The 27,387-nt window shown below is 38.2% G+C and overlaps 1 protein-coding gene across 2 annotated transcripts; it reads left to right on the top strand.

Moving 5' to 3' along the window:
- Positions 1 to 1,055: 1,055 nt before the first annotated feature.
- On the top strand, positions 1,056 to 27,085 carry psme4a (proteasome activator subunit 4a). 2 transcript variants are annotated; one of them, XM_016668476.1, is made up of 48 exons: positions 1,056 to 1,714; positions 3,258 to 3,398; positions 3,919 to 4,035; positions 4,836 to 4,892; positions 6,200 to 6,244; positions 7,489 to 7,638; positions 8,277 to 8,340; positions 8,431 to 8,505; positions 8,885 to 9,007; positions 9,094 to 9,186; positions 11,013 to 11,278; positions 11,398 to 11,584; positions 11,707 to 11,796; positions 11,896 to 11,960; positions 12,194 to 12,344; positions 12,979 to 13,077; positions 13,166 to 13,235; positions 13,344 to 13,411; positions 13,515 to 13,730; positions 14,034 to 14,191; positions 14,267 to 14,362; positions 14,543 to 14,598; positions 14,696 to 14,752; positions 14,857 to 14,912; positions 15,335 to 15,433; positions 15,589 to 15,651; positions 16,275 to 16,370; positions 16,504 to 16,635; positions 16,742 to 16,951; positions 17,591 to 17,727; positions 18,409 to 18,462; positions 18,547 to 18,676; positions 18,769 to 18,859; positions 18,961 to 19,114; positions 19,236 to 19,305; positions 19,378 to 19,503; positions 19,589 to 19,741; positions 20,337 to 20,441; positions 20,550 to 20,641; positions 21,646 to 21,777; positions 21,889 to 22,097; positions 22,250 to 22,335; positions 22,442 to 22,570; positions 23,246 to 23,401; positions 25,202 to 25,364; positions 25,461 to 25,594; positions 25,704 to 25,844; positions 26,020 to 27,085. In XM_016668476.1, exons 1-47 carry the CDS (start codon positions 1,518 to 1,520, stop codon positions 25,836 to 25,838), a joined length of 5,553 nt encoding a protein of 1,850 aa, XP_016523962.1. In that variant the 5' UTR covers positions 1,056 to 1,517; the 3' UTR covers positions 25,839 to 25,844; positions 26,020 to 27,085. The 2 variants fall into 2 exon arrangements, with proteins under 2 accessions (XP_016523962.1, XP_007546259.1); XM_007546197.2 differs by lacking the exon at positions 4,836 to 4,892.
- The last annotated feature ends 302 nt before the right edge of the window (positions 27,086 to 27,387 follow it).

Consider the following 27,387-nt stretch of genomic DNA (forward strand, 5'->3'; position numbering starts at 1 on the left):
TATATATATCGAAAAATGTTTCTATATAAATACATTTTATGGATGGTTGTTGTTTACTTACTGTATGAAAACATACACTACTTTGGCTAAATACCTATTTAGAAATGTGTTGAGATTTTTCATTTCGTTTGTCTCAGACATACAACTTTGTATAATGATTTTAAAAAAATACACATTTCCGTAGCTTAAAAGACATCGGAGGACACGCTCTTAAGTAGATCATCCTGTTTGAAATGGCTAAAGGGCTAATTAAGCTCGGATAGAGAGAGGGGTACTGGGAAGCGTAGTTCATGTGGAAGCAGGCGGATATGACGCACGTATTGTGTAGCCGGTGTCGGGCCTGCCGGTGTTGTGCTGAAAAGAGTAGTCATGTTAAACTAAGCACTTCATTGTCGTCCGCTATGCTGAGTGGAAAGTTATTTTTGGAAAAAATCGCAAGCGGGTTTTTTTTATTATTAAACTTTATTTTAAGATCAAATTGAAAAGAGAAAAAAACAATATGTAATAATAATAATAATAAAAATTAAATTAAAAAAAGCAGTATCGTGATGTCGGAATCTCGCCGTGCAGTCGGAAGCACTTTTCCACGCTTTTAGATTAAAATATCATTATCAACTAATTATTCATCGCCGTACACGTGTACATAGAAGTCAACACTGTAAACAAAGTAGCAAATATATAAAACGTAAACATAAATGAGGTGATATATAAATTATTTACTATATTATTCAAATACATTTACATACACATATAACCACCATATAATTAGTGCCTGTGAGCGTTCAGGGTGTTAATTGCTTTTGGAAATGTAATTTATAGAGGCAAACTGAAATTACAGGTCATGCATTCTGGCATTATGAATAAAGTGTATTTTTATTCATAATTTCGTGATTCCGAAATAGACTTAAATGAAAAAAGTTAACCTCGCCTGAGCACAGCTCAGTTTGGCACTTTTGACTTTAAATGGTATGAAACGGGCCTTCCTGGTTCTTTTTCTAGCAGGGTCGCATTTTTCGACGAAACACCAATAGCCAGGTTTCGTCTGCAGTGAGCGTTGCAGTAGTTGGATGAATCAGTTGACGTTGACAGACCTTGGGATATGACAGTGCTTTTGTAGTACAGAGCTAACTTTAGCTAGACCGTTAGCTTGGTAACAGGGTTTTGGTATTACGTTGCTTGAACGGGAGGAAACCCGGTGACGGGGCGTTTTATTTTTCTCAACGTTGTGTTTTCAGGAACATTTATATCTTTTTTAAAATGACGCCGGTAGTGTTGTGTTTTTCAAGGGAGCTGGTTTAACTTAAGATACATGACAAGCTAGCGTGTCATCAACTTGTGAATCTCCTAACTTGGTACTGTGCGGGCCACAACAACCTCACTTTTCAGCCGGTAAAGTAGCTACTGGGGAGCCGACAGACATTATTTTAACCGGGTAGCAAACCATCGTGCTCCGAAAACCTGACCGAAGGGAAGAGAAATTGCTAGCATAACGCAGCTAGCCGGTTGGAAGTTGTAAAATGAAGAAGGCTCAGTCAGACACATTAGGTTTTGTTCCTCAAAAAGACATCGTATACAACAAACTTTTACCGTACGCGGACAAGCTAGATGATGAATCCAGTGAGATTTTGAGCAGAATAAAGGGGAACTTGGGCCGAGCTGTACAGCTGAGAGAAATATGGCCCGGTGTGTTATTTTGGACAAGAAAACTTTCAACGTAAGTACCGCACAAATATTACAGTTATGTTTTTTTCACCTAACTATGTTTCCTTTAATGTCATCTAGGGATGCAGGTAGTCTCATAACTAACGAATATATAGTGTCCAGCATTTAAGTGGTTGTTTGGGATGTGTAATGTTTATACTAATTCTGTTCTTTGAATCGACTTCAAATTGTTTATTTTGCAATACAACTTTAGAAGTAGTCGCTTTGTAGCATGGCGTTCTTTTATGACATCTAAAATGTCACACAGCGGTGAATTCCCAATAAAGAAAATTTGTTCTATGCTTCTGATTAGGATACTTATCGGTTTCATAATCAGGGTTGGGACTGTTGACACACGCTTACATGACCCAGTCTAGAGGTGCTAGGTCATTGTAGCTCTCGCTGTGCTTTTGATAATTTATTCTTCTGCTCATTACTTTTTGAATCACCCATAAGGATGACCCCTCACCCAACTGAATGTTGACTTACAGGCTTTATTTGAAACTTCCCCACCTGGTTCCTTCCAAAATAAACAAAGCTTTCAATTTGCAGCGTCATCATGGTGGGAAGACAGCATCTTTTGACTCTAATACTCGCTTTTTCTTTTATTATATGTCAATAGTTTACCAGTCAACTTCATCAAAGCAAATATTTGCTAAATATTCATACATCTCTAACTTTTGCATTTTCATCTTTTAGGCAAAGAATCCAAATTTTATCAGAAACTATAAACACGTAAACAGGCATAAGCCAGTATTGATTTTCATGGCACAATAACCTTGACTTGAATACACCAATGCTTTTCAGTGCATTGGTGTTTCAACTAAACTAGATTGAAACATTTATTTATTTATTTATTTATTTATTTATTTATTTATTTAAATTGTCATTCAAAAGTTTAAATAGACTTAAACAAAAATGTTTTTGGTAAGCATTGTTTCCCATTGCTTTTACGTGCTTACTGTCAAATGTATTGCACTTTTACTTGTTGTTCCACTCTCTAGAAAGTAACACAAGTATATTCAATTGGGACTAGCAAAATTATTTCACTGCTGTTGTTGGCATGCTGGTCAGTTCTTGTCACCTGCCATTATTAAACAGCTTTATCTTTAGAGGAGTAATGTGTGACGGTCTTCTATTTTCCACTTTTTGGGGTTATTTTGATGGGGAATATTTACAAACTTACAGATTTTTTTTCTTTCTTTTAAGCGAGAGAAAAGTGTAATAGCCCTGTTATAGCCAGCTGACCAGCAGTGTGCAGCAACAGGTTAGGGAAGGGCAGTGCTATGCTATACGCAGGTGGAGAAATCCCTGATCACTCTGGTATCTTATTAAAATAACTTTTAGCAGTTTTTATACTGCAGCTCACAAAAACCAGAGTTTTACATCAGTTTAATTATTATTATTATTATTATTTTTACTGAGCTCTCATTTGGTTTCCTGTTTAGTTGATTATTTTAAATAGTCACACAATTTTAATTTGGATGTCACTCTTGAGCTGTCTTACAATCTGTTAAACGTTAAGTAATTATTTCTAATTTGTCCTTCATCTAAAGGTACATGAGACTCTATGGACGGAAATTCAGCAAAGAAGACCATGTGCTGTTCATCAAGTTGCTGTACGAGCTAGTGACGATCCCCAAGCTGGAGATCAGCATGATGCAAGGCCTCGCTCGCCTACTTATCAACCTTCTCAAGTAAGAATGGATGCAGAGCCAGGAGATCTGGACAAAATCACAATGAAACCTTCTCAACTAACAATATGCCTACATTAACTGTTTAAAAGTGCAAATATGTTTTCCAAGTTAAGTTTATTGTACTATTTGCAATCTGTTCTCCATTTGAGGAAGGTGCCCTGTGTATTTCCTGTTAGGTCATACTTGCTGTCTGTATTATTGAATTTTAAGACCTACCTTTGTAATTATTGTTGACTTTTTTCCATTTCCAATGAATTATCCAAATTGGTTTATTTTAAATTGATGCCATCTGTTTTTTAGACAAATGAGCATGTTCTTCTCTCCTTTTTGATTTCATAGTGAATATAATTCTGAATATATTTTCTTCTATGGTTTTCGTCACAGTTACAATGTAATCACAATATCCCAAGAACTGTCAGCACAACAAAAATGATGCATGCTGAAATCTTTGTCCAAATTTCGAACCATTCTATGTATCATCTGCACTGATATTCTTATCCATGTGTCATTGATCTGACAGAAAAAAAGAGCTGCTGTCGAGGGAGGACCTTGAGCTGCCGTGGAGACCGCTGTATGAGCTGCACGACCGGATTCTGTTCTCAAAGACGGAACATCTGGGTCTTAACTGGTTCCCTAAGTATGCATCAGTTCAGTGATTAGTTAGTTGTCATAAAAAGCTCTTTTAAAAAAATGGGTAAGATTGGATTTGGAAGATGTATTACCATCTGTCGAACTAGCTACAAAACATAAAGGGTACAGTTTTTATTTTTAGGCTCTGATTCTGCATTAGGTAACCGGTCTCATTAAAATCTCACTGTAATCTTCTTTACTTAGTAACTTCTTACAGTTCTATAATTTATGTTTTAAATTGAGCTGTAATCTTTTTTTTAGATACTTAATGCTTTGATAAATATGCTTATATTTTAAGATTAAAACTTTCATAAACAAATCTTTTCATACCCAAATTCGTTATTTGGCCATTTCAATAAAGAGCAATTGTTTTCCTTAATTGGGTCAAATGAATGGCAGCAACTGGATTATGTTTTCCCTGAGATCCCTTCCTAAGCCTGGTACAATGATCAGTTTCTACTATGAAGCTTTGATTTCACAGTTTTTTTTTTGTTTTGTTTTTTTGAGAAATATTAGTTTTGAATAATCTTCTGAAATATTCTTTAGATGTGCTCTGTGGCAAGCAGTGCGAGGTGCTCTTTTATGGTGCTATGGGAACATTGTATGATTGAAAAAGCAAACTGCTTTAGCTGATTGCTTGTTTACACCTTCCAAAAAAACTAAATCACACTAATCTACAAAAAACAAAAAAACAAAAAAACAAACAAAAAAAAAACAGATTACTCTCATCACACTCTGTTTTGAGCAATTGGCTCCCTGTCATGCGCTCCAATTGTTCTTTATGCCTTTGTCTTCTTTTACATCCAGTTCTCCATCCCCTCGTTCTTCTGCTAAACAAGTAATGTTAAAACTTGTTCAGAGGTGGTAAGAACAATACTTCTTTGTGTGTTATTTTGAAACTTTACAAATGGCTGGATGTTGCTATGTATCTGCTGCATGCAAAGACAAAAAAAAACATATTTGCAGTTTATTATTGAGAAGAGAACATTCATCAATGTTAACATTTCACTCATATGGGAGACTGTCGCACTGCAGCTAACATGTTTTTTTTTTTTATCTGTCCTCTTGAGCAACCTTTTAGAGAATTTTAGGGACTTTTATCTAGGATTTCTTTAGGTTTTAAAAAGACTACAATGATGTAATGCAACAAAATACGGAATACAATGCCGGAACTAATGTTTATGGCACATTATGGGACTTTAATGATGAGTAAAGATGCGCCAGTCAGACCTGCTGATTTCAATTTTGATTTTTTTTTTTTTTTTTTTGGTTCGCTTTGTATGTTTTAAAACCTTAAACTCATAAGACAAGAAATGTGCTGCAGAAAATAGTTTTGAATCTAGAAAATGAGAATTACAAAATTATATTCATCAAAGTATCAAAGCTTATTCCAAATCTGAAGCATTTTTGTGCCAAATTTAAAGTGCATCATAGTACGTCCAGTGGATGTACTTATAGATGGCAGATTAACTTAATTTGGATACCAATGAACAGTAGAAGTAATAGTAAAATTATTGTTTTTTTATGATGTTATACATAATTTCAGTCAATCATGGGAACATTGACTGATTCCCATCGCTGGGAAATTGATTGGTGCATCTAAAGATAACATAACCTTGCCATTTGAGCACATAATGATTGCGTGTGTTCTGTCAGGTCACATATGCTCTGCTGGCTTGCAGTGAATTTTGCTATTCCTGCTTTACTAAACATGTTCTGGATTTGCTCAATAGCCACGATTATTATCTATGTCACTCAAATAACTGAGACACAGTATGTGTCAGAAAGTGAGGTAATTTGAATCCCACACTTGTCATATTGCAAGTTGAATTTGCATTATTTCTGTTCTTTAATGTAGGCATTCTCATACTACTGCACACACACCTTTATATTCAAGTCACCCTATGAAACACATGCCTTGTTAGCAATAGGCTATAAAATGGCATAGCAGTTGTGTGATGGTTGAACATCATCTTCTGTATGTCTTTAATTGGATTGATTACATTTAATTACTTTATCCTATGTTATTCTTTCAAAATCTTGATTTAATTTATTGGAGGGATTTTGTGCATGTAAAGTATAAATTGCATTTGTGTGGTGAAAGGAGCTTTACTAACAGCAGTGCTACAGTGAGAAGTTAGTAATATCTGTTTTGTTTCCTTTCATTTTAGCTCAGTGGAAAGCGTGTTAAAAACACTGGTGAAAAACTGCAGACCGTAAGTCCATTTTAAATATCTTCATCATCTTATGTCATTTCAGGTTTTTGTTTTTTTTCTAGTTTTTTTATGGGTTGGTTGAGGGGTGAATTTAAAGGCTGATGAGGTAATTTCAACAAACTGTGTTATGTTGTTTAGTCTCAAACTTTATTTCTTGTGTTGTCAACAGCAAGTCCAGAGCTGTGTCCATGCCGGTATCTTAGGCAAGCTGTCGGACTTGTACCTTAGTTTGCATTACCGGAGGAAGATAAGCCTATTACCTCACCTAATTCTGTCTTCAGTTGGAGTTCCTGTAACTGCGAGAAGAGGGAGTCTTTTTGTTGTGTGCTGGTCAGACTCTTGGGATCAGTAGTTAGTCGGGGAAAGAGCCTTTAATGTTAAGTGAAGAAGATCACTGATTTTAAACCCTTGGTAATGTAAAAAAAAAAAGTTACCATGGAATACTCTGTAGTCCCATATTGAAATGCTAGAAACTGCAGTGTCGTTCAACCACATGTGCTTCATTTTTCATGCAGATATAATGTGACCAGTAACATGCAGGGAACCTGCGACATTATGGCTTTGTTGGTGATTCAGTGCCACCAGAAAATGTTCACACTTTTATGTTAGGAAAGGCCAAGTGAAGAAACCGTTTAGACATTGTTGTAATAAAAAATAATCTAAATACTTAAATCTAACATTCACGTAAGTATTCATGATAGCTGAGGTCAGTTACATGTGATTCCTATAAATTGAATTGTGGCGATTTCACTTGATTGAACATGATTTTGTGTGTAAAATACTTGTAAGGTCTCACAGCTGTCTGCACATTAAAGTAGCAGTCAAGAAGGTAATGAAACAAGGTTTCTTTAAACCTCTAGAGAGGAGATTTTGCTGCTAGAGGTACTTTACCAGAAATATTAAGCGATTGGTTTGAATAAATATGAAATCTATCATTATGAATCATGTTGTGTGGATTTTTGAGATAACGGTCTCAAAACTGTATTGGTGGAAGTGTAGCAAAATGTTGAAAGTGCTTTTTTTCATTCTACTTTCTGCTGGCAAAGAGGGCCAGTCGATTAATAACACCTGCCTTCTTTCTGTTTAATATTTAGCATCTGTTTGTATTCTTGTTTAAAAGAGCACGATCTTTACTCAGCGCCTCATTCATATCATTTTGAATCATGCCTTCTTTTCCCTGCCCGTTTTTAATTGATATGTTGTAACAGAAATAATTCAGATTTTGATTTCCTTTATTTCTTCAGGTACTTCTCAGAGAGTGCTACCCAGGAGATGCTGGATGAGTGGAGGCCTCTCCTTTGTCCCTTTGATGTCACCATGCAGAGAGCAATCAGCTACTTTGAGCTTTTCTTACCCACAACTCTGCCTCCTAAGCTGCATCATAAGGGGTTCAAGTAAGAAACATCTCACCCTCTCCTACTTATAAACGAGATGATGAAGATATTATTTGTGTCTGAAATCTGTTTATCTTGGTTCAAAAAGGCTGCTAATATATTTTGAATCAGGTATATATAAAAAAAAAGAAGTGAATGAGTGAATGAATAGAGTGATGTGCTTGCTGTTCTTGGTCAGTTATGTCAGCCATTTGCAAAGGCTGCTGATTCAGACGTCATGATAGCTGCTTCGGCCTGGCAAGGATAATGGAATAAGTGTTTGTGTGAAAATGCCGTATCCAATTTTAATCCATTGAGACGAGAGCCATAAAAAGATCCAAGACCCAGTTTGCTGTTTTCATAAACAGATTAAAATTAAATTCATTTTTTTAGCATGTCCAAATCTTTTTTCAAATAAAAAAAAAAAAAAAAACTTGTATTACTGCATGATAGTTTTGAAGTTGCATGATTTATTTATGATTCATTTAATCTTAGTAATACTGGGGAAGCATCTCGGATAGTAACCCTCATATATTAAAGATCCTATTAAGCAATAATTAAGCAATAAATGTACTTTAAAGTGTTTCATTCTATTCAGTGTGCACTTTGTATTCATAAGCATTCAGTGATGTCATACTAACATTTGCATATTTTCACAGGTTGTGGTTCGATGAGCTGATTAACTTATGGGTGTCGGTGCAAAATCTCCCAAGCTGGGAAGTTGTGAGTAGATTCACGGTTTTAAAATGCTCCAGATGTGCAGCAGGAAGCTTCTAGGTTGTTTTTGTAACACAGTCGTCTGCACATTTACAGCACCTGGTCAATCTGTTTGCCCGCTTGGCCAATGACAACATCGGCTACATTGACTGGGACCCTTACATACCCAAGGTTTGCTACACTTTTTTTTAATTTATTTTTTTTCTGAATCACTTTCTTTATCTACCCGTTAGTGTACCAAGGTCTTGTTTTGGTAAATCTGTTGCGTGCTCACATCTGTTTATGTGATTCGCATGCCATTGCATTTACTGTTTGTCCCAGAAACAAACTATCAAGTTTCCCTCTTGAATTTACTCCTTGACTGAGATGGAAAGTGACTTGCATCATGTTTGTTTCCCTCTGAGTGACACCAGTTTGTGCAACAGATGAACATTAATATCCCTGAGCTATTGAGTGCAGTTGTATCATGTGTTTTTGATCTGTTTCGCAATGAACTAGTCTATATCAAAGTGCCAAGAAGATTAAAGTTGCATCCACCCAACTGTTTCAGATTTTCACAAGAATTTTGAGGAGCTTAAATCTTCCTGTTGGGACCAGTCAGATGATGGTTCCGCGATACGTCACAAATGCCTACGATATCAGCCATGTGGTGCTTTGGGTTTCATCCCTCCTGGTTAGATCACAAGCCAATGCATTATGCTAAACTTGCTGTTTTTAGTCCACACTGTCTTTAATTGATCTTTGCTGTGGCAATTTCAGGGAGGACCCAGCAAACAGACTCAAGCACAGCTCAGTGGCCTTTTCAACAGCATCACCTCCTTCTTCCACCCATCAAACCATGGCCGCTGGTTGGTGAGTCACAGTGTATTTCTCGTCAAAGGCTGTAAAACTGAAAATGTCTCAAGAACAAAAACAGCCGTAGTTTGTGCCTCGCAAAAACTATAATTGAACTTTCACAGTATTTTGTTATTTTACAACAAAAGACATCAAAGTATTTTATTGGGATTTTATATGATTGATCAACACTCCAAACTGTATGAATGCACTTCTGTGTCACTAGTTTTTACCTTTTGCAAAATACCTCAAGTACAATCAGATTGGCTGTTGCTCTTAATTTTACAATTTGATCTAGCTCTGGACTTTGACTGAGCCATTCCCACACATCATGATGCTGCCACTACCATATATTACACCCCCCGAGTAGTGTTATGTATTCAAGTCGAAAAAGTTGAATTTGACAACATGTTTGCTGTGTCCCCTACGTTGCTTGGGACACAGGACAGCGATTACTTGACTCTTGCTACTCTTCCACACAAACAGGATGTATGGATTAAACAAGTAAAAGTTGTTCTACCAACAGCTCCTCCTCAGTTACCTTGGGCTTTTTGGCTGCTTCTGTGATTAATGGTTTTCTTGCCCAGTTTGTCGAATTACTTTGACCTCCATATCTGGGTAGGTTTGCATCTGCACAATACTTGTCTCCATTTTTAGATGATGGATTGAATAGTTAAGTGAGTCAGTGCCATTGTTAAAGCGTGGGTTATTGTTTAAAACTCAGTACTGCATTAAACTTCTCTACAACTTTTTCCCTGACATGTCTGCTGTGCTCCTTGGTTTATGTGATGCTGTTTGGTCACTGATGTTTAACAAACTCTGAGTCTTTCATTGAACTGCTGGATTTATTCTGAGAATTCTAAATTATATTTAGGGCTATCATGTTTAATTGGACTGCACTCAAACGCATTCCACATTTTTCCGATTTTTATTTGTCTAATCATTTCTAAAACTCATATCAATTTCCTTCCACTTAACAGTCATCAATCACATAAAATCCCAAGGCACTGGATATAATTTTGGGAATCACAGTTTTTTTTAGAGAATGCCAGTAACTAACTAACTAACTAACTAACCAGTAATTTACAAACCAAAGGAGTGAAATCTGTGTGTCTTTTTGCTCTTTAAGTAAATTATTCCTGAAATTTGTTTTAACTTCCTACATCATGGAATAATGATGGGGCACATTGTACTCATGGAAGGCTTCTAGGGCCTGTTTACTGTCTAGGTTCACATTGGTTAGCAGGCTCATAAATAAGAGCAGGACACGTGGGAGAGACGGCAGCAGAGTTATTAAAGGTCACTGGCAGCGCGGCCACATGCCTTTCTGTTTTGAGGATGCCTTGCACTAGATATGAAGCTGCACAGACGGCAACGTGCTTTCGTACACAAACCTTTATTCTTTGCCAAGGCGATGAGTTCTGTCTATTTGAGGCTGTTGCTTTGGCGTGTGAAATGTTCCACTACTTAACTGTAGCTTTTGATGTTACATGTAAAGAACGTGTTAAAAACTAAGCAACAGAAACATACAGGCTCAATTTCTGATAGGTTTTTGTGGATATGGACTAGATTGGATGTCCTTTTTGAAACTCATCTCTTTTTTTTATTTTTATTTTTTTTACTAAAATTCTGCCATTTTAGTTTGCACAAGAAGACATAAGGAACAAGATAAAGTTGTTCACAGTATATTTGTTTTTGTCTGTATGTCCATCATGTCATCTGTGTCTCTAGATACTCCATGCGACACCCTACACCTTTTCATGTGCAAACAAAGGCCTGTTGTCTGCCTCCGTCTCCCCTTTGTCATGTATTTGTCTTTCTGTCCTTTTTGTCCTCGCGTCCAGATGAAGCTCATGAAGCTGCTGCAGCGCCTCCCGGCCAGCGTGGTTCGGAGGCTTCACCGGGAGCGCTACAGAAAGCCCTCGTGGCTGACCCCGATCCCGGACACTCACAAGCTCACCGAGGAGGACATCACAGAGTTTGTGCAGAGCATGATGCAGCCAGTTCTGCTGGCCATGTTCAGCAAGACGGGCAGCCTGGACGCAGCCCAGGCCCTGCAGAACCTAGCTCTGATGCGCCCTGAGTTAGTCATCCCCCCTGTGCTTGAGAAGTAAGTTTGTGCTGTGTATTTGAATTGTCCCTTGTGTCCTGGTGTAAAATGAGCCACAGATTAAAATATAAACGAACAGCTGATTGATTTTCTTTTTTTTATTTTTATTTTCTCTGTAGAACATATCCTGCTCTGGAGACTTTGACTGAGCCCCACCAGCTGACAGCCACTCTGAGCTGCATGATTGGTGTAGCACGTAGCCTAGTGTCAGGTGGGCAACGCTTTCCTGAGGGACCCACTCACATGCTGCCCCTGCTCATGAGAGCGCTACCGGGTGTGGACCCCAATGACTTCAGCAAGTGCATGGTGCGCTCTATGGCTCATTTGTCGTCTTTCTGCTTTCTTGCTTTACTTTTCTAGTTTTCTTTTTTGGGAGCTTGGGGGTAAACTGCATATAACTGACCAAAACGTCTACCATTTTCCTTCAGATCACATTCCAGTTCATTGCTACATTTGTGACTCTTGTGCCTTTGGTGGATTGTTCATCTGCCCTACATGAAAGAACTGATTTGACTGAGGTAAATTGTCACAACTTTGCACCAGTTCTCATAAGTAAATCAGTGATGCGCTACGATGGTTGCAAAAACTTTTATGACATGGTTTGTGTGACCTGTTAGGTGGAAAGGGAGATGTGCTCCGCCTCTGCTGAGTTTGAGGACTTTGTGCTTCAGTTCATGGACAGGTAAGGCATTTCAAAACAAATAGTCTGCATGCTAGAACCAAATACTTCAGCATTTGTTTCACAAAAGATGACTATAAGATGACTGCTTGAGCCTTTCTCATCTCTAAGACAACAAGAGAGTAGTTGGATGTTGCATTTACTGCAGAACTCCGAGGCAGTTTGTATCTCTGCTTTGTCATGAACAAGTAAAACATGCAAACCAGTTTGCTCAGTTTGTTTTTCTTTTCGTACAGATGCTTTGCCCTGATAGACAGCAGCACTCTGGAACAAACCCGAGAGGAAACAGAAACTGAAAAAATGACTCATTTGGAGAGTCTAGTAGAGCTTGGACTGTCCTCAACCTTTAGCACCATCCTCACCCAGTGCTCCTTGGACATTTTCAAGGTAAGTTTTCTGGATTCTGGTTTGAGGCAGAGTCTACTGACATGTGCCTCCAAATGATATGGCCCATAACTATTTCAGTTACTTGTTTCATAATTTTTCCCATGTTGGCTCCCTTCCCAAGTGTTATTTGACCTCTGTTTTGTTTTATATTTTATACAAATATTTAATGTTGCATGACAAAATTGCATGCTATTCTAACAGTGTCTATTCTTAAAATTTATTTTTTATTTATTTATTTTTAATCTCAATGCTTCCTGTTGCCATTGTTATATTTCTAACCTGAAGTTGCATCTCGAGCTTTAGGAAAAAGTTTTTCAGAACTGTCTTTCCGAATCTATCTTGCCATTTTTAAGATAATAAATAAATCACACATGTCTAATAATACTAAGATATTAAATTGTGTGCTCAGCTTTAATGCACTTGTTCTTTTACAGATCTTCAAAACGCTTCAACTCAACTATAATAACAAGAAACAATGAAAGAATAAAAACAATAGTCTGAAATCTGATGTCATTTTAACAAAACTGGCCAAATTCTAGATATATGTGTGTATATGTGTGTGTTTTTTAGTTAACTAATTTGTGCTTATTTTAATTATTACCTTAGGATACATTTGTCATCTTTTCATTTCCAGGTGGCTTTGGAAAAGGTTTTTAATTTTGCTACCACCAACATCTTTGAGACGCGCGTAGCTGGAAGAATGGTGGCTGACATGTGTCGAGCTGCTGCCAAGGTAAGTCTCACTAATTCATTCCCTCCATGTCGTGCAAAAGCACCTTCTCTCCTGCTAGAACCTCATCAAAAACTTCTGCACTTTTCAGTGTCACCCTGCAGAGTCGCTCAAAGTGTTTGTTCCACACTGCTGCAATGCCATAAACCAGATTGCTGTCAGTAAGTCCATAAAACACACAGAAGGCGTAAAGAGTTTGCTGATATACTACTCATTATTTCCCTGTTAGTTCCTTGTTGCTTACCTGATTAACTTATTTTTATAAACAGATGAGGAAGTGCTGAACGAGGAAGAGCTTGATAAGGAGTTTCTGTGGAATCTGCAGCTGCTGTCTGAGGTAAATTAACTCACTAAATCTCATATTTCCTCATTATTTAAAATCCTGTGCTGCAACAATGATTTTTCTGCTGTTTTTTTTTTTTCTCCCAAACAAACTTCAGGTAACTCGCGTGGACGGTGACAAGCTCATCCCGTATCGCTCTGACCTGGTCCAGATTTTGCAGTTGACCCTTCACCTCAAGTGTAAACAGGGCTACATACTAGCCTGCAACCTGTTGCACCACATCCTGCGCTCCACTGCCCTCATCTACCCCACAGAGTACTGTAGCGTGCCTGGAGGCTTCCACCAGCCAGTCTGTGACTACCTCCCCATCAAGGTATGTTTGTGTAGTGCAATAATGTCATTAGTTTTATCAAATTTGTTTCAGCTGAAATATAAAGATCATTTTTCAGCTACAAAATGTGTTGCTCCTAATAAAACTGTATAATTTTCTGATGATACAGTTTGATTATAATTAATTCAGAAAGGAATAGATGCATTTAAATTGTACTTTTTGTTCGAAAAACAAAAAAAACTTTGCCACTTTACCCTTTAAGTCTCTTAAATTCCTTTTCTTTAATTGACAAATTAGATATCATGCTTTTTGTGTTTCATTTTTATCCGGTTTGTTTCCTTGTAGGACTGGGGTCGGCCTGGAGATTTGTGGAACTTGGATATCCGGTGGCACGTCCCGAGTGTTGAAGAAATCTCGTTGGCTTTCTATCTGCTGGACCTGCTTCTCCAGCCCGAACTCCAGCGCCTGCAGAGATTTTCAAAAGGAGAACAGGAAATGAGCAGGTGAGAAAAGCTCAGTGCGGTCTCGCTAGCTTTTATTTTTGTCATCAGAAGTGTTGATGGTCTCGTGTTTTCCAGAGACGACGTGCTGCAAAGCCTCACTATTGTTCAGCACTGTCTCCTGGGAGCAGGAAGTCTGATGGCTCCACTGAAAGGAGAGCCAATCCCTGGCCTGTAAGCGATCACATTTATATTTATAATACACTATTATACATTTATTTAAAATAAACTTTACTCTGAAGGAAAAAACTTTTTTTTCCCCCCCCTAATCTGTTGGAAAAAATGCAGCGCTGTCTCGCAAAAGTTATTTTCAGTATTAATTTGATTGTTAAAGATCCTCTATTTTTTCCTCAGAGTTCACAGCCTGGTGAGTCTGGATGAGACAACCCTTTACACAGGAATGGATTATGGTAAATCATCATCTCACAAAAATTAAAGGATAGATTTTCCAACAGAAATTTGAGTTTATTGTTATATTCTTATTCTGTCAATTCTTTCTATCTGCAGATAAGACCAGAGAGAACTACAGAGATGCAATTTGTAACGTCATGAAAGAACTCCTGCGTTAGTACTCACCTGTCTGCTGTTTTACTACAGCTACTGCTATATCTTTTTCAGTCATGACATTTATGGGGGATTTATTTATTTATTTTTTGCTCTTTTTGCAGATTATATTTTGGAGCACTCTGAGGATGACACAAAGTCTCTTTTCTCCATCATCAAGGTGGGCAGGAAGTAAAATAGACTTGACTAATGCCGATTTTAAGCTTGTAAACTCACTGAGAAGAAAAGTTGAACATCCTGAAGAAGAAATCTCATTGGGATGTAATTATGTAGACTTAAAGATAATAATGACTTTGTAACTTACTCGGACAGAATTTTCTGCTTTCTGCGACATGTTACATGACCAAATACAATCACTGGTGCCTGCTCTAAATGTGCTGGGTCCTTGCAAGTTAATTCATGTACACAGACATTTCTTACTGCTCCTTCTGGGTGACAGTTTATTTTTTCCGTTCATGGAAAAATGTCTTAGGTGTATTTTGTTTCTCGTAAACTGAGTCATATTTCCCATCGCATTCGTTTTTCAACAACTTGTAGTTATGCGCAGGACTGCTGTAGTAACTTTTCTGATTTTCTTTTCAGATAATCAGTGATCTTCTACACTTCAAAGGTTCTCACAAACATGAATTTGACTCGCGCTGGAAAAGCTTCAATCTTGTTAAAAAATCTATGGAAAACAGAGTGAGTGTCGGGGTTTTGCTTGTTTGTTCCATGTTATGCTTCTAATTTAGAGGAGGTCTTAACAACACAGCTACATCAAAGACGCAGCAGTTAGAGTTAGAGTTCTGGACACTGGCTGGTGATTTGAAGAGTCTGACGTGTTGTTGTATCTGCAGCTACATGGTAAAAAGCAGCACATCAGAGCTCTGCTCATTGACAGAGTCATGCTCCAACATGAGGTAAGTCCCACGGGGAAATGTTACCTCTGTAAACAGAATGATGTCAGACTAGTTGGGTTGTTGTCGTTAGATTTTGCTACTTTTCCAAGTCTCAATTTAGTTTTATTAGAGAACACAATACATATATTCAAATTGCTCTGTCATTTGCAAAAGTCTCTGACTCATGATAATAAATTTGAAGTAGTCAAAATGACTCGGCGTGTGTTTCCTCCAAACTTAATTTAATGGGAGTTTTTAATCTGAAAATTCAGAGCTTTAGAAAAGTGTCTGGAATTGATCAAAGCAGAATTATCATCCTTGATTCTTCGCACAAACGTTTAGTGCTCAATCAGGAACTTCCTGTCTGAAATCTGACTCATCTCGCTGTCTGAAAGCAGAAAAATAAAATGTCTCCTACTTAAAGAAGCTTCCTATGTGGTTTTTGACTTTTCATGATACAGTGAAAAACGACAGAAGCAGTGGCAAAAGCACATATGAATCAGTCATGAACTTATCATCTTATATGCGACACTTTCCAGCGCCATTAAGCATTTTTTGACTTGAGCTACATTTAAATTCAAATAGTTATCAGCAGCTTATGAATGTGTTTTTGCATTCCTAACTTTAAATGTTTGTTCTTTTAGCTGAGGAAACTGACAGTGGAAGGATGCCAGTATAGAACCACTCACCAGGAGCTGATGAAAGACTTGCTGAGGCTCTCCACAAGCACATACAGCCAGGTGAGTTTTACAGGGTACTTCTTTTACAAAGTATTACATTTAATTTGTGCTTTGGTGTTTTTTTTTGTTTTGTTTTTAGGAAATAAATTCACATTTTATTACACTAAATTAAAGAACTTTTAATGCCTTCCAGATTCGCAGCAGAGCTCAAAGTGTGTTGTTCACGGCACTTGGGACCTACAATTTCTGCTGCAGGGACCTGATCCCACATGTCCTCGAGTTTCTCAACCCAGACAACAACAGTGTCACTCAGCAGCAGTTCAAAGTATGGCCATCCTCTCCGTAGCACAAAAGCTCCCAAGCAAATTGTTTACCATGGTATTTTTAGAGAATAATAATAATAATCTATGTTATAACTCTATATGTTCCAGGGGGCTTTGTACTGTCTGCTTGGGAATCATAGTGGAGTGTGTCTGGCTAATCTGCACGACTGGGAGTGCATTGCTCTCACTTGGCCTGGGATTGTACGTTCTGGCCTCAGCTCAGCCATGTCTCTTGAGAAACCTTCCATCGTGCGACTTTTTGATGACCTTGCAGACAAAATCCATCGGCAGTACGAGACCATCGGCATCGACTTCTCTGTGAGTTCCTGCGCTGGATTAAAACCAGCATGTCTGAGACAACACTGGAAGCTGGAAATTGAAAGGCAGCGCTTATTTCTGTGGGACCTTTGTGTTTCCTAAATTATTTGGAATTAAAAATATTTAATTTATGTATTTTAGCATTGAGGTTTATGAGAATTGTATTTATTTATTTATTTATTTATTTACTTATTTATGTAGCTTAATCAGAGTCTTTTGCTGCCCAAATACTTCAAAGGCAGAAAAATTATATTAACATAATTTTTCTAAAGCATCTCACAGTTGATTTATTTCTGATAACCTGTTGATGATGATGTTTTTTAAGCTTGTAAAGAAAGAAAAGAGTCTGAAAAAATGTGGGTTAATGATATAAATATTGAAATTGCAATTTTCAGCCATATTATTGGGATTATATATTTTTCTGATATCAAATCAGCCCTTGTGAATCGTAAAACTTAAAAGATCTTCCTGTTTGAGCAAAGGCCGTAACGTCGTAAAGTCTGGAGGACATTTGAGAATCATAAAGGTGACTGTGGTCGAGTGCTTTGGACTGTACTTCGTGCAGCCCATCACTCCGTTTGTTAGGCCTGTGCCGATATAAATAGACTATTCCTGACCTGATCTTTTTGGTCCCTTTAGATCCCAGAGGAGTGCTGTGCTGTGGCAAAACTGCTAATGACAACAGGAAGTCCTTTCCCTAATGAACCTGTGCCGTCTGAGGAGGAATCAGAGGAGGGTCTGAAACGACAGAAGCTCAAAAACTTTGAGGCTGTTGAGTAAGTTTTGCTCCAACAGCCCAACGGTTCAATAACCCTCAACACTCACGGCTTGTTGAGTTATATAATCTAAACTAGACTTGCACCAGACATTTTTTGTGTAAATCTTTGACCTGTCTATTCCAACTTTAATCAGATATTTTTTAACAGTGGTTGTTTCCAATCTTCCTGCTGGGAGTGATTATTAGCTATTTATGCTAGAAGCTGAAACAACCTTCCATGCATGAACTCAATTATGGTTGAAGAGGGTTTTATTTATATTTTAAAACAAAGAAATGGTGATTATGGCATGTATATTTTTAAATTGTCCTTAATATCCTGTATTACAGATTTAGTACCAAAAGCACACATACAGCGTATTCCCTAGAGAATGTTCAACCTTACATTAACCCAGAGATATTCATAAGACTTCCAGTATTTCCAAATTTCAAATTTTCCTCAATAGACAGAGGATGAAACTTGAAAGACCAACAGATTCCAGCCTTCCAGGTTTCTACTGGTCTTTCTCCAAATTTGAAAAGTATCAATCAGAACAGCCAATATGTCTCTGTTTAAAAAATACAATTTCCTTTTAAGTAGCTTAAAGAAGTTGTTTTATACAGTTGAGAATTCAATTTCCTCAAATAACGGATGGGAAACTAACTCTTTTTTGCCTTTTTTTTGTTTTTTGTTTTTTTGCAGAAAGTACAAAGGTCTCATTGGGGATTTGATAGATTGTCTCAGCAACAGAAACATGTAGGTTGCTCTAATCTACTTTGAATAAATTTCTTCAGATTACCCTTATTGCTGCCAATAACACTCGGCTCTTTATTGCTGTAGGCCCTGGAAGTTTGAGCACATTTCAATCGGTTTTCTGTCATTGCTGCTGCGAGACGACCACCAGCTTCCTCTTGCTGCTGTCACGTTCTTCGTGAAAAGTCTCAACCACGATTCCCTCTACGTCCGCAAGGTGGGGCGCACACTGAGAAGGCGTGGTAGAAACCGAGTTTGTAGTGCCATCTTCCAAAGCATTGTTTGAAATGTATTATTATTCTCCATTAGGTGGCAATATCAGCCGTGGCTGGAATCATGAAACAAATCAAGAGACCTCACAAGAAAGTCCTGGTCAGCCCAAATGAGATGTCCAAGTACTGTAAGTGTATTCTTGTCTAGTTTTCTTTTGCATATTGTTTGAAATTGTTTTTAAATCTTGACTTTGTTCAGTCGATTTAAAAACCATCATGTTTTTGTTAGGTGAGTCGGTGGAGCTTGGTAGGATTGCAGTAGGAGACCGTCCAGACAACCAGTGGCTCCAGTACGACAGCAGCAAGCTGCCACGCAAACAGGAAGAGTGGGAGCAATGTGTGTTTGTGGAAAAGACGCATTGGGGTTACTACTGCTGGCCAAGGTTCCTGCTTTAATGACAATATTTCTCTGATCTGTTCAACCCTGTCATTTTTTTTTAAATTCCTGGATCTTTTTCAATCAAACCGTTCATATTAATTATTTGAATCATATTTGATCTTTAGAAAAATGCTGATCTATGCACCTGAAGAGGAGCAGCCCAAACAGAATCTGACCAGAGAAGAAATGACTGAGGTTTGTGCACTAAAACAACATCCACAGGTCACGTTCTTGTCATTTACTAAAAGTTTATGCTCTTTTCTCCAGCGGGAGCTGATCATCTTTGACCATTTCACTGACCCAGTGTTTATCAGCCAGTTTATTGAGTTTCTCTCTCTGGAGGATCGAAAAGGCAAAGACAAGTTCAGCCCTCGCAGGTTCTGCTTGTTCAAGGTGAGACCCGACGCAAACAGCTGGGTTGAGAAACGACGCCGAAAACACGGACGCTAATTTTTCCTCTTGTCTCTTGATCTTCCAGGGATTGTTCAGAAACTTTGGAGATGCCTTTCTGACCGTGCTGCAGCCGCATATGGAACGGCTGGTGTCAGATTCGCATGAGAGCAAGCAGCGCTGCGTTGCTGAGATCATCTCTGGACTGATACGAGGCTGCAAACACTGGAGCTTTTCAAAGGCATATTTATTATTTCCCATGTTTGTTTTCCTGGTTTTGACTCTCTGCAACAGGGGTCTGCAACCTGCATGTGGCTCTTCAGACTCTCCACTGTTACTCTTAAAACTTTGGTCAAAAATGCTAAAGGACTGAGCGATTTTATAGCAGATGAAAGTAGTATAAAAATGCTAACCTTAAGTGTTTTTTCCTCTGTTTTTATGCAATTTATGCATAAAATTTCTGCAAAATTTTATGCAGCCGTGGCTGCATAAAAGTGTCAGGGTAAAAGTGTCAAGGTTTTTTTTAAATGAAGTATTTCTTTTTGTCAGACATTTGCAAATCTGTTTTTTTTTTTTATACCTAATTTGCATAAAATGTCTCATTGTTTTGATTTACTAAACCAAAAAGCAAAAATAAAATCGATGTACTTATAATTTAAAAACCTGAACAAATTTCCTACAACGGGAACAAAAAAGGAGCTATTTTGTTTGGACAGATTTAGTTTAATTAGACCGAAGCTAAAAATGGCTTTCAGGGTTGTAAAGGTCAGTGACTCTTGCTCTCTAGTGTGTTTTCGTTTCATTTCTTTAACAATGCAAATGTGTTCTGCCGGCAGGTTGAGAGCCTTTGGGAGCTGTTGTGCCCTTTGCTTCGTACTGCATTGTCAAACATCACTATAGAAACCTATGCAGATTGGGGCACCTGCATCGCCACAGCCTGCGTAAGGCCTTTTTGCTCAAATGATCATCGTGCTCCCGTAACGCTTTCCCTTACGTTCAACTTGAGTTGATTAAGTTGGCTGCTGTTTTTTTTTTTTTGGCTCTGACAGGAGAGCAGAGACCCACGCAAGCTTCACCGGCTGTTCGAGATGCTCATGGAATCTCCTGTCAATGGCGAGGGGGGCTCTTTTGTCGATGCCTGGTGAGTACAAAGACATCAGCTGTGCGGCGCTGCAGGATGTCATGTGGCGTGAGCCTCTCCCAGCACCGATAGAGAGTTGCTGAATGGAAAATAATTAGAGAGGCTTAATACTGCTAAAGAGGAGCTGTTTAGCTGGAATGCTCAGACAGATGGCAGGTAGACAAAGAATAGTGGTGTGTATTTTCAGGAACAGTAAGGCTAAAAATAAGTTGGTGTTGGAGTAACGAACAGGGAAAACTGCAGACATTGAAGTAGGAAAAGATGCATTTCAGGAGGTGGAGCGTCCATGTTTCTGTTGTAAATTTCTCTCTCTTGAATCAATTTGAAGACACTACTCTGTGTTCCTTTTATTTGCACATTGGGCTACTGTAAAGATTTTTCCTTTGAGTTTCTTAAAAACCACATTTGAAAAGTTACAAATATTTCAAAAAGTAGCTGCACCTTTTGTTCTTATTTTATGAACCTTCATCATGTGCTTTGACAGCGCTTACTGTGGTATAATCAGCTGTTCTTCCTCTGCCCCAGGTGGAACATTGTAATACAGGTCCTTGTTTGTCGTGTTTCAAAATACTTCAGTTTTACTCAACCTGCATATCATGGGGCTTCCCTCTAAGTCCCATTCCTTCCCAGGCATCATCTTGTATTTCTTGTTTTGAAACATCTTTTAAATGATGCTGTGTTGACCATAAACTATATGCATATAGTAAAGATAAAATCTCCTCCTTGGCTTCTGATATTTGATATTTAACTAGGATGTTTATCATTGTGTTGAAATGTATGTCTTGTAGGAATCTACGTTTTTGTTTTCATTTTTGTTTAATATCTCAAATATTGAACTCTAGTTTCCCCACATCTGTTTTCCTGTAGTAAATTGCTTGTGACTAAATTTCCTGCTTGAATAAATGAAAAATAGTATTTTCATTACATTCACCAAGCAGCAATGCTGTTTCTCACTCTGATGTTGCCGAGCCAAACAAACTGTGAGAGTTCTCCTGTGTTTCCAGTCGTCTCTACGTGCTGCAGGGTGGACTAGCCCAGCAGGAGTGGCGTGTTCCTGAACTTTTGCACAGATTGCTTCAGTATCTGGAGCCCAAACTCACACAAGTGTACAAGAATGTACGGGAACGTATCGGAAGGTGGGTGATTGTCTTTTTTCGTGTTTTTGCTTTTGTCAACTCATAGTAAAAATAATATTCCATATATTCACATGTTAATCTCATTACGTTTCTGCTTTGTTGTCTTTCCAGCGTCCTCACATACATCTTCATGATCGATGTCAACTTGCCTTTCACTCAGCCAACCTCCTCACCGCGAATCTCAGACTTCACGGAGCGGATCCTGTTGAAGCTCAAACCTCTGACCGAGGGAGACGAGGAAATCCAGAACCATGTGATTGAGGAGAATGAGGTGGAGGAGCAGGACGAACGAACACAAGCAATAAAGTTACTAAAAACAGGTGAGTTTATCCGTCACATAAACCGTTCGCTCTCACCGAAAGACGCGAAACGTTTAGGACGTCATAGCAACAGAAAATGTATTCAGTTATGACAAACTCCAAGATTCAGAGCAGTTGGGCATTATCTCAGCTTTAATTTTGCATTTCTACAGTGCTCAAGTGGTTGATTGCAAGCGCTGGTCGCTCTTTCACCACGGCCGTCCCAGAACAGCTACAGCTGCTTCCTCTCCTCTTCAAGGTAGAATGCAACCTTTATTTACACCTTTGACCTTTTAGCGCCATCCAGCTTTTATGCCCATGAATATGTGCACCACAGAATGAACGGTCTCTTTTCTGTATCCCAGATTGCTCCAGTTGAAAACGACGACAGCTACGACGAACTGAAGAGGGATGCAAAGACCTGCCTGTCTCTGATGTCTCAGGGTCTCCTCTACACAGATCAAATCCCCTTGGTTCTCAGTGTCCTAAAAGAGGCGAGTCATCTGGAAGCTAAAGCTGTTACTCCACATCTTGCCCGTTTAAAGGATTGTTCAGGATTTTTCTCCTGAGGCCTTGTTAAACTGTTATTTAATATCAAACGCTGTAGATGAGTCTTCATTAATTGTAATTCCAAAGTAGTAAGAAATGGTCAAAGAAGGACCAAGAACAAATCAGACTCCTGCTAATTTGAAACATCTCCAATCTATCAAATGCTGAGTCATGGCGCTATTTTAGTAACACACTAGTGTTCAGGGCTAAATAATTTGGTTTAATGTCTATTGAAAATGCCCAGAGAGTTATCTGCTGTGGGTAAGATATCAATCGCTTGTATTTTTTAACAAATTCTCACTTCACACATCCTCAACAATCTATCCAGGGTTTTTTTTTTAGGTTTTTTTTTTTTTTTTTTTAAAGAACTACAATCATTTTAAAACATACAAAATTAAAAAGTGAGACTAAAGTATGTTTGTGGATTCATTTTGGGATCTATAAGCTCTGTCTTGCAAAAATTAATAGTGTAATACAGGCAGGCGACAAAGTGCATCTTTTAGTTCCTCGACTGCAAAGTACCTGATCTTAACTGGGCAGCAGTCCAGTACATCCATTGTTCCTCTTGTGAAACAAAGGCTTGAATTATCTTATTAACGTAGTCTGTTCTTGTGTTCCAGATTGCTGGTAGCAGCTCTTGGCACGCCCGCTACACGGTGCTCACTTACCTCCAGATCATGGTTTTTTACAACCTGTTCACATTCATGAGTGACCAGAAAGCAGTGAAAGACGTGCGGGGCCTGGTGATCAAACTCCTGGAGGATGAGCAGCTTGAGGTAAATTAAAAAAAAAAAAAAAAACTATTATCGATTACAAAGATAAAAATCATTCATCCCGTCACCAAACATACATTGCGATTACAAGAACAGTCACAAAGCTTTTGGCCGGTGCATGTTTGTTTATGCTAGCAGACACTTGCCGTGTCTTTCAGCTTTACTGTGGTGATTCAGCATTCTGCTCCCGGCTCTTTACTCCCCCCACCCCCGCCGTCTTTCTGTTTCTATGGAAACCAGTGGCTGCAGTAATCTGTTGCTATGGAGATGTTGTTCACAATTTGATGGAGGACAAGAGGGAGAGGAAAAGGAACAGAGACAAAGAAAGTGTGTGTCTGTGTGTGAGTGGGCAGGGGGTGAAACTAACCCTAACGTTCTATTTGACCTCATATACCAACCTGAGCCTCACTTATGGACCTGAGCTATTTATGATGCTTTTGACAATAAATGACCTAAAAACGTCACCTCACAACAACACCGTTAAGAACCCGTTGGTCTTTTATTTCTGAGTTTCTTTGAGAATTTTTGCTGCACAATGTACAACGGTTCGCTTTGCTTAAATGACAGAGGAGTACCTTCACTCACTGGCGTGCTCCAGTTGCCAAACTGGTGGCCGCTTCTAGCCACTGGGCACAAACCGTATCTCATCAAACTGTTTGCTGTTCTTTTTTTTTTTTTCTTTTTTTTTTTTCTTTCTTTTTTTTTTTTCCTACCGTGTACCAGGAAATTCTGACTCGGCAGAAACCTTTTTTACTTTATTTGTGTTTTAAGTAGCAGTGGTTTTCAACAGGGACATTTAAAGAAGTAGAATTTCATTTGTTTGACAGTATTTAAGTTATTGTATTATTTTGAAAATAAGATTAGAGGAAGAATCTTCAGTTTGTTTTTCTGCAGCGTCTTAAGAAATCAGAGCATCATTGAAAGGTGTTATTCTAGTAATTTCATTCAAACTTTGAAACTCTTGTAGATTCATTACTCAATTCAATTATTCAATAATGATGATGATTATAGCTCGCATTTAATGAAAACTCCAAATTTCTTTTTTGGGAAAATGGCAATATTACTTAATGAAGCAGCTTCTTGGTAGAGGGAAGCAGAAATTTCTCTACATTTTTCTGTAATTTTTCTTTGGAGTTGACAAAACATAGTAGATCAATGCAAGCAAACGACATGGAAAAAGACAATGTAATGTTTAAGTCTGTGTATGTCGGCTGTTTCCTTTTAAATATGTCCCTCAAACTCCTGAATGGGCTTTACTTTACAATCCGTTAAAACCAATGATTTCCTTTGTGGATGTGCATCTTTTTCCATCACACGTTTTCTCCTTCCACTTAGCTTCTCATTATGTTTGGATACAGCAATCTGACTATTGAGCTTCTTTCACAATGACTGTCAGCTGGACTTTAATGTCAGCGATCTTCCTCGTGGATGAGGAGATCATAACATTTATGTGTTAACGTTCATATTCATTGCATAATATTCAAATATCCATAGAAACAGAATTTTAGATTTCCATTTGCTTTAACCCATGATCATCAAAATTAACAGAAATAAATGCATGAAATGTAACATTTAATCTGTATACAGGTTTTACTTTTTGAATGTAATTGCTGAAATAACCTTTTTTTTCCCCCATTATATATTGCCAACCGTCTGTATGGCACAAATGTTACATATTATTAGTGAATGCTAGGAAACAAAGGTATTCTTTGTCTTTGGTCACAAGATATGAACGTTGTATTTGCTTCTCCTTTTCAGCAAAGCAATATATAAAAACTTCATGATCCTTCCTCCCTATTCTAGGTGCGAGAAATGGCTGCCACCACTCTGAGTGGCTTCCTTCAGTGCAACTTCCTGTCCATGGACGCCCCCATGCAGGCGCATTTTGAGGCTCTCTGCAAGACACGTTTGCCCAAGAAGAGGAAAAGGGAGCTTGGCTTTGTTGTGGACACCATCCCCTCTGCTGGTACAGAATTCACCAGAATAGTTGGTTGGATTTTGTTTTTTTTCCCTTGAGATTCCTGAGACTTACTGTGCGATCCATTTCGGTGTGTCTTTGCAGACCTTGTGCGCCGCCATGCGGGCGTTCTCGGTTTAAGCGCTTGTATTCTCTCCAGTCCTTATGATGTTCCCACCTGGATGCCCCAGCTGTTGATGGACCTGAGTGCCCACCTTAATGACACCCAACCCATTGAAGTATGTCTCTTTTTTTTCTTTTTTTTCTTGATGGTCACCCCCTTGACCATCAAGAAAAATAACCAGAACTATTGTTTTTTTTGTCTTTTTTTTTTTTTGTATTTCTCAGATGACTGTGAAGAAAACTCTGTCAAACTTCAGACGGACTCATCATGACAACTGGCAGCAACACAAGCAGCAGTTCACAGACGATCAGTTGTTGGTCCTCACCGACCTGCTGGTCTCCCCCTGTTACTATGCCTGAAACATGGTGAAGCACTTTAATTTTGAAGATTTGTTTAAATATGAATCGCTCAATGTGCTTGCAAGGAAATTAAAAAGCTTTTCATTACTGCATAGAGCAAAATATAACAGCTTTAGATTATCAGTACAGTAGTCAGACAGCTACTTAAGCTTTTCTTACAGTTGTTTGTGTGTCTGTTTAGTGCGATCCCCAGACTACACAAACACCAGCCTGCACTGGAGAGGAGTCCCTCGTTCCTGAAGGATTCACAAACATTCACGTGGAGCCCGGAAGAAGAAAAGCGACAACATATGGAAACTGCATCGGAGCTCTCAGAAGGATGAAAAATATTGTGTATTTATGTATCTAGCACCTTGACATTTCTTCTATACTTAATATTTAAGGATCAATCGTGACAGGGAGGAATGACCTGCAGTTTGTAACATTACTGTACAGATTTTTTTTTTTTTTTTTCCTTTCTGGCTTGTGTATCCTGCATGTACACAGGCATGTGTGCGCGTGTGTTCACAGGATGCTTGATGACATCTGCTTGTAAGACACAACATTTCTCAGGATTATATCACAAGTATCCACTCTGAGCCAACACAATGTCCAGTGCAGGACGTCGTCTTTACTATGTTTCGGTCGTGATGTGTTTGCAACAAGCCGCAGAGATTGAACTATGAACGGTGGTCTCTTGAATTTCCAACACACATTGTTTGTGTGATTGTTTAATCTATATATGAGTATATGCATCATGTATGTGTATATATCATGGTATAGAAAATATGCACAAACTTGTCTATTTATTGTCTTTTTTTTTTGAAATGCTGAGTTTTAATTTCTTTTTTCTCTATAGTTTTCATTTAAAAGTTTGTAGACAACTGATCTGTTCGCCTATTTTCATTTCAAGGGAGAGAGCAATCTGCCCGCTGCTGTTCTGTGTGATGCGTTTGCTGTGAGGACCCAACCATTGTGTGATCACTGTGTCATGAGTCTCAGTGCAAGAGAAAAAAAGCCAAATTTGCCTGTCCATGAAAGGACCCCTTCCCTCAGATATATTTGACATTTTCTGAAAATTTGAAATTACGTCAAGTTACTTTGGTTAGTGTCAGTTTTTCTTTACTTTTTTTTTTTTTTCCTCTGACTTGAAACCAGTTAAAACATCAAAACATTTAGTACCTCACAAATAGTGTAGTGCCAAAACTGCAGTGATTTTTCTTTTTTTTAGACTTTCTGGGATAATAATAAACCGTTTGTAACAAAAAGCGCACTTGTGAAATTTTCTTGATGTCCTACAACAAGCCAAACTCGGATCAAATCCTTTCTTTATTCTTCTTGACTTTAGAAGTACTTATTTCTATTCACAATAAACTGGTAATGCAAAGTAAGAGTGGTTAGTCTACAGCTGTAGTTCTCAAACTGTGATGCATGAACTATTACTAAGTTACAAAATGATTACTGTTATTTGCAAGGTGAATCTTAGATTAACTGTGATATAGAGCCACCAACACTTAAGACAGATGAGGTGTTCAAGCACATTTATCTTTGCCTCACTGGAAAACTCAAA

This window comes from Poecilia formosa, unplaced genomic scaffold (genome assembly GCF_000485575.1).
Source record: "Poecilia formosa unplaced genomic scaffold, Poecilia_formosa-5.1.2 Scaffold15, whole genome shotgun sequence".
In the NCBI taxonomy this organism is placed as follows: domain Eukaryota; kingdom Metazoa; phylum Chordata; class Actinopteri; order Cyprinodontiformes; family Poeciliidae; genus Poecilia; species Poecilia formosa.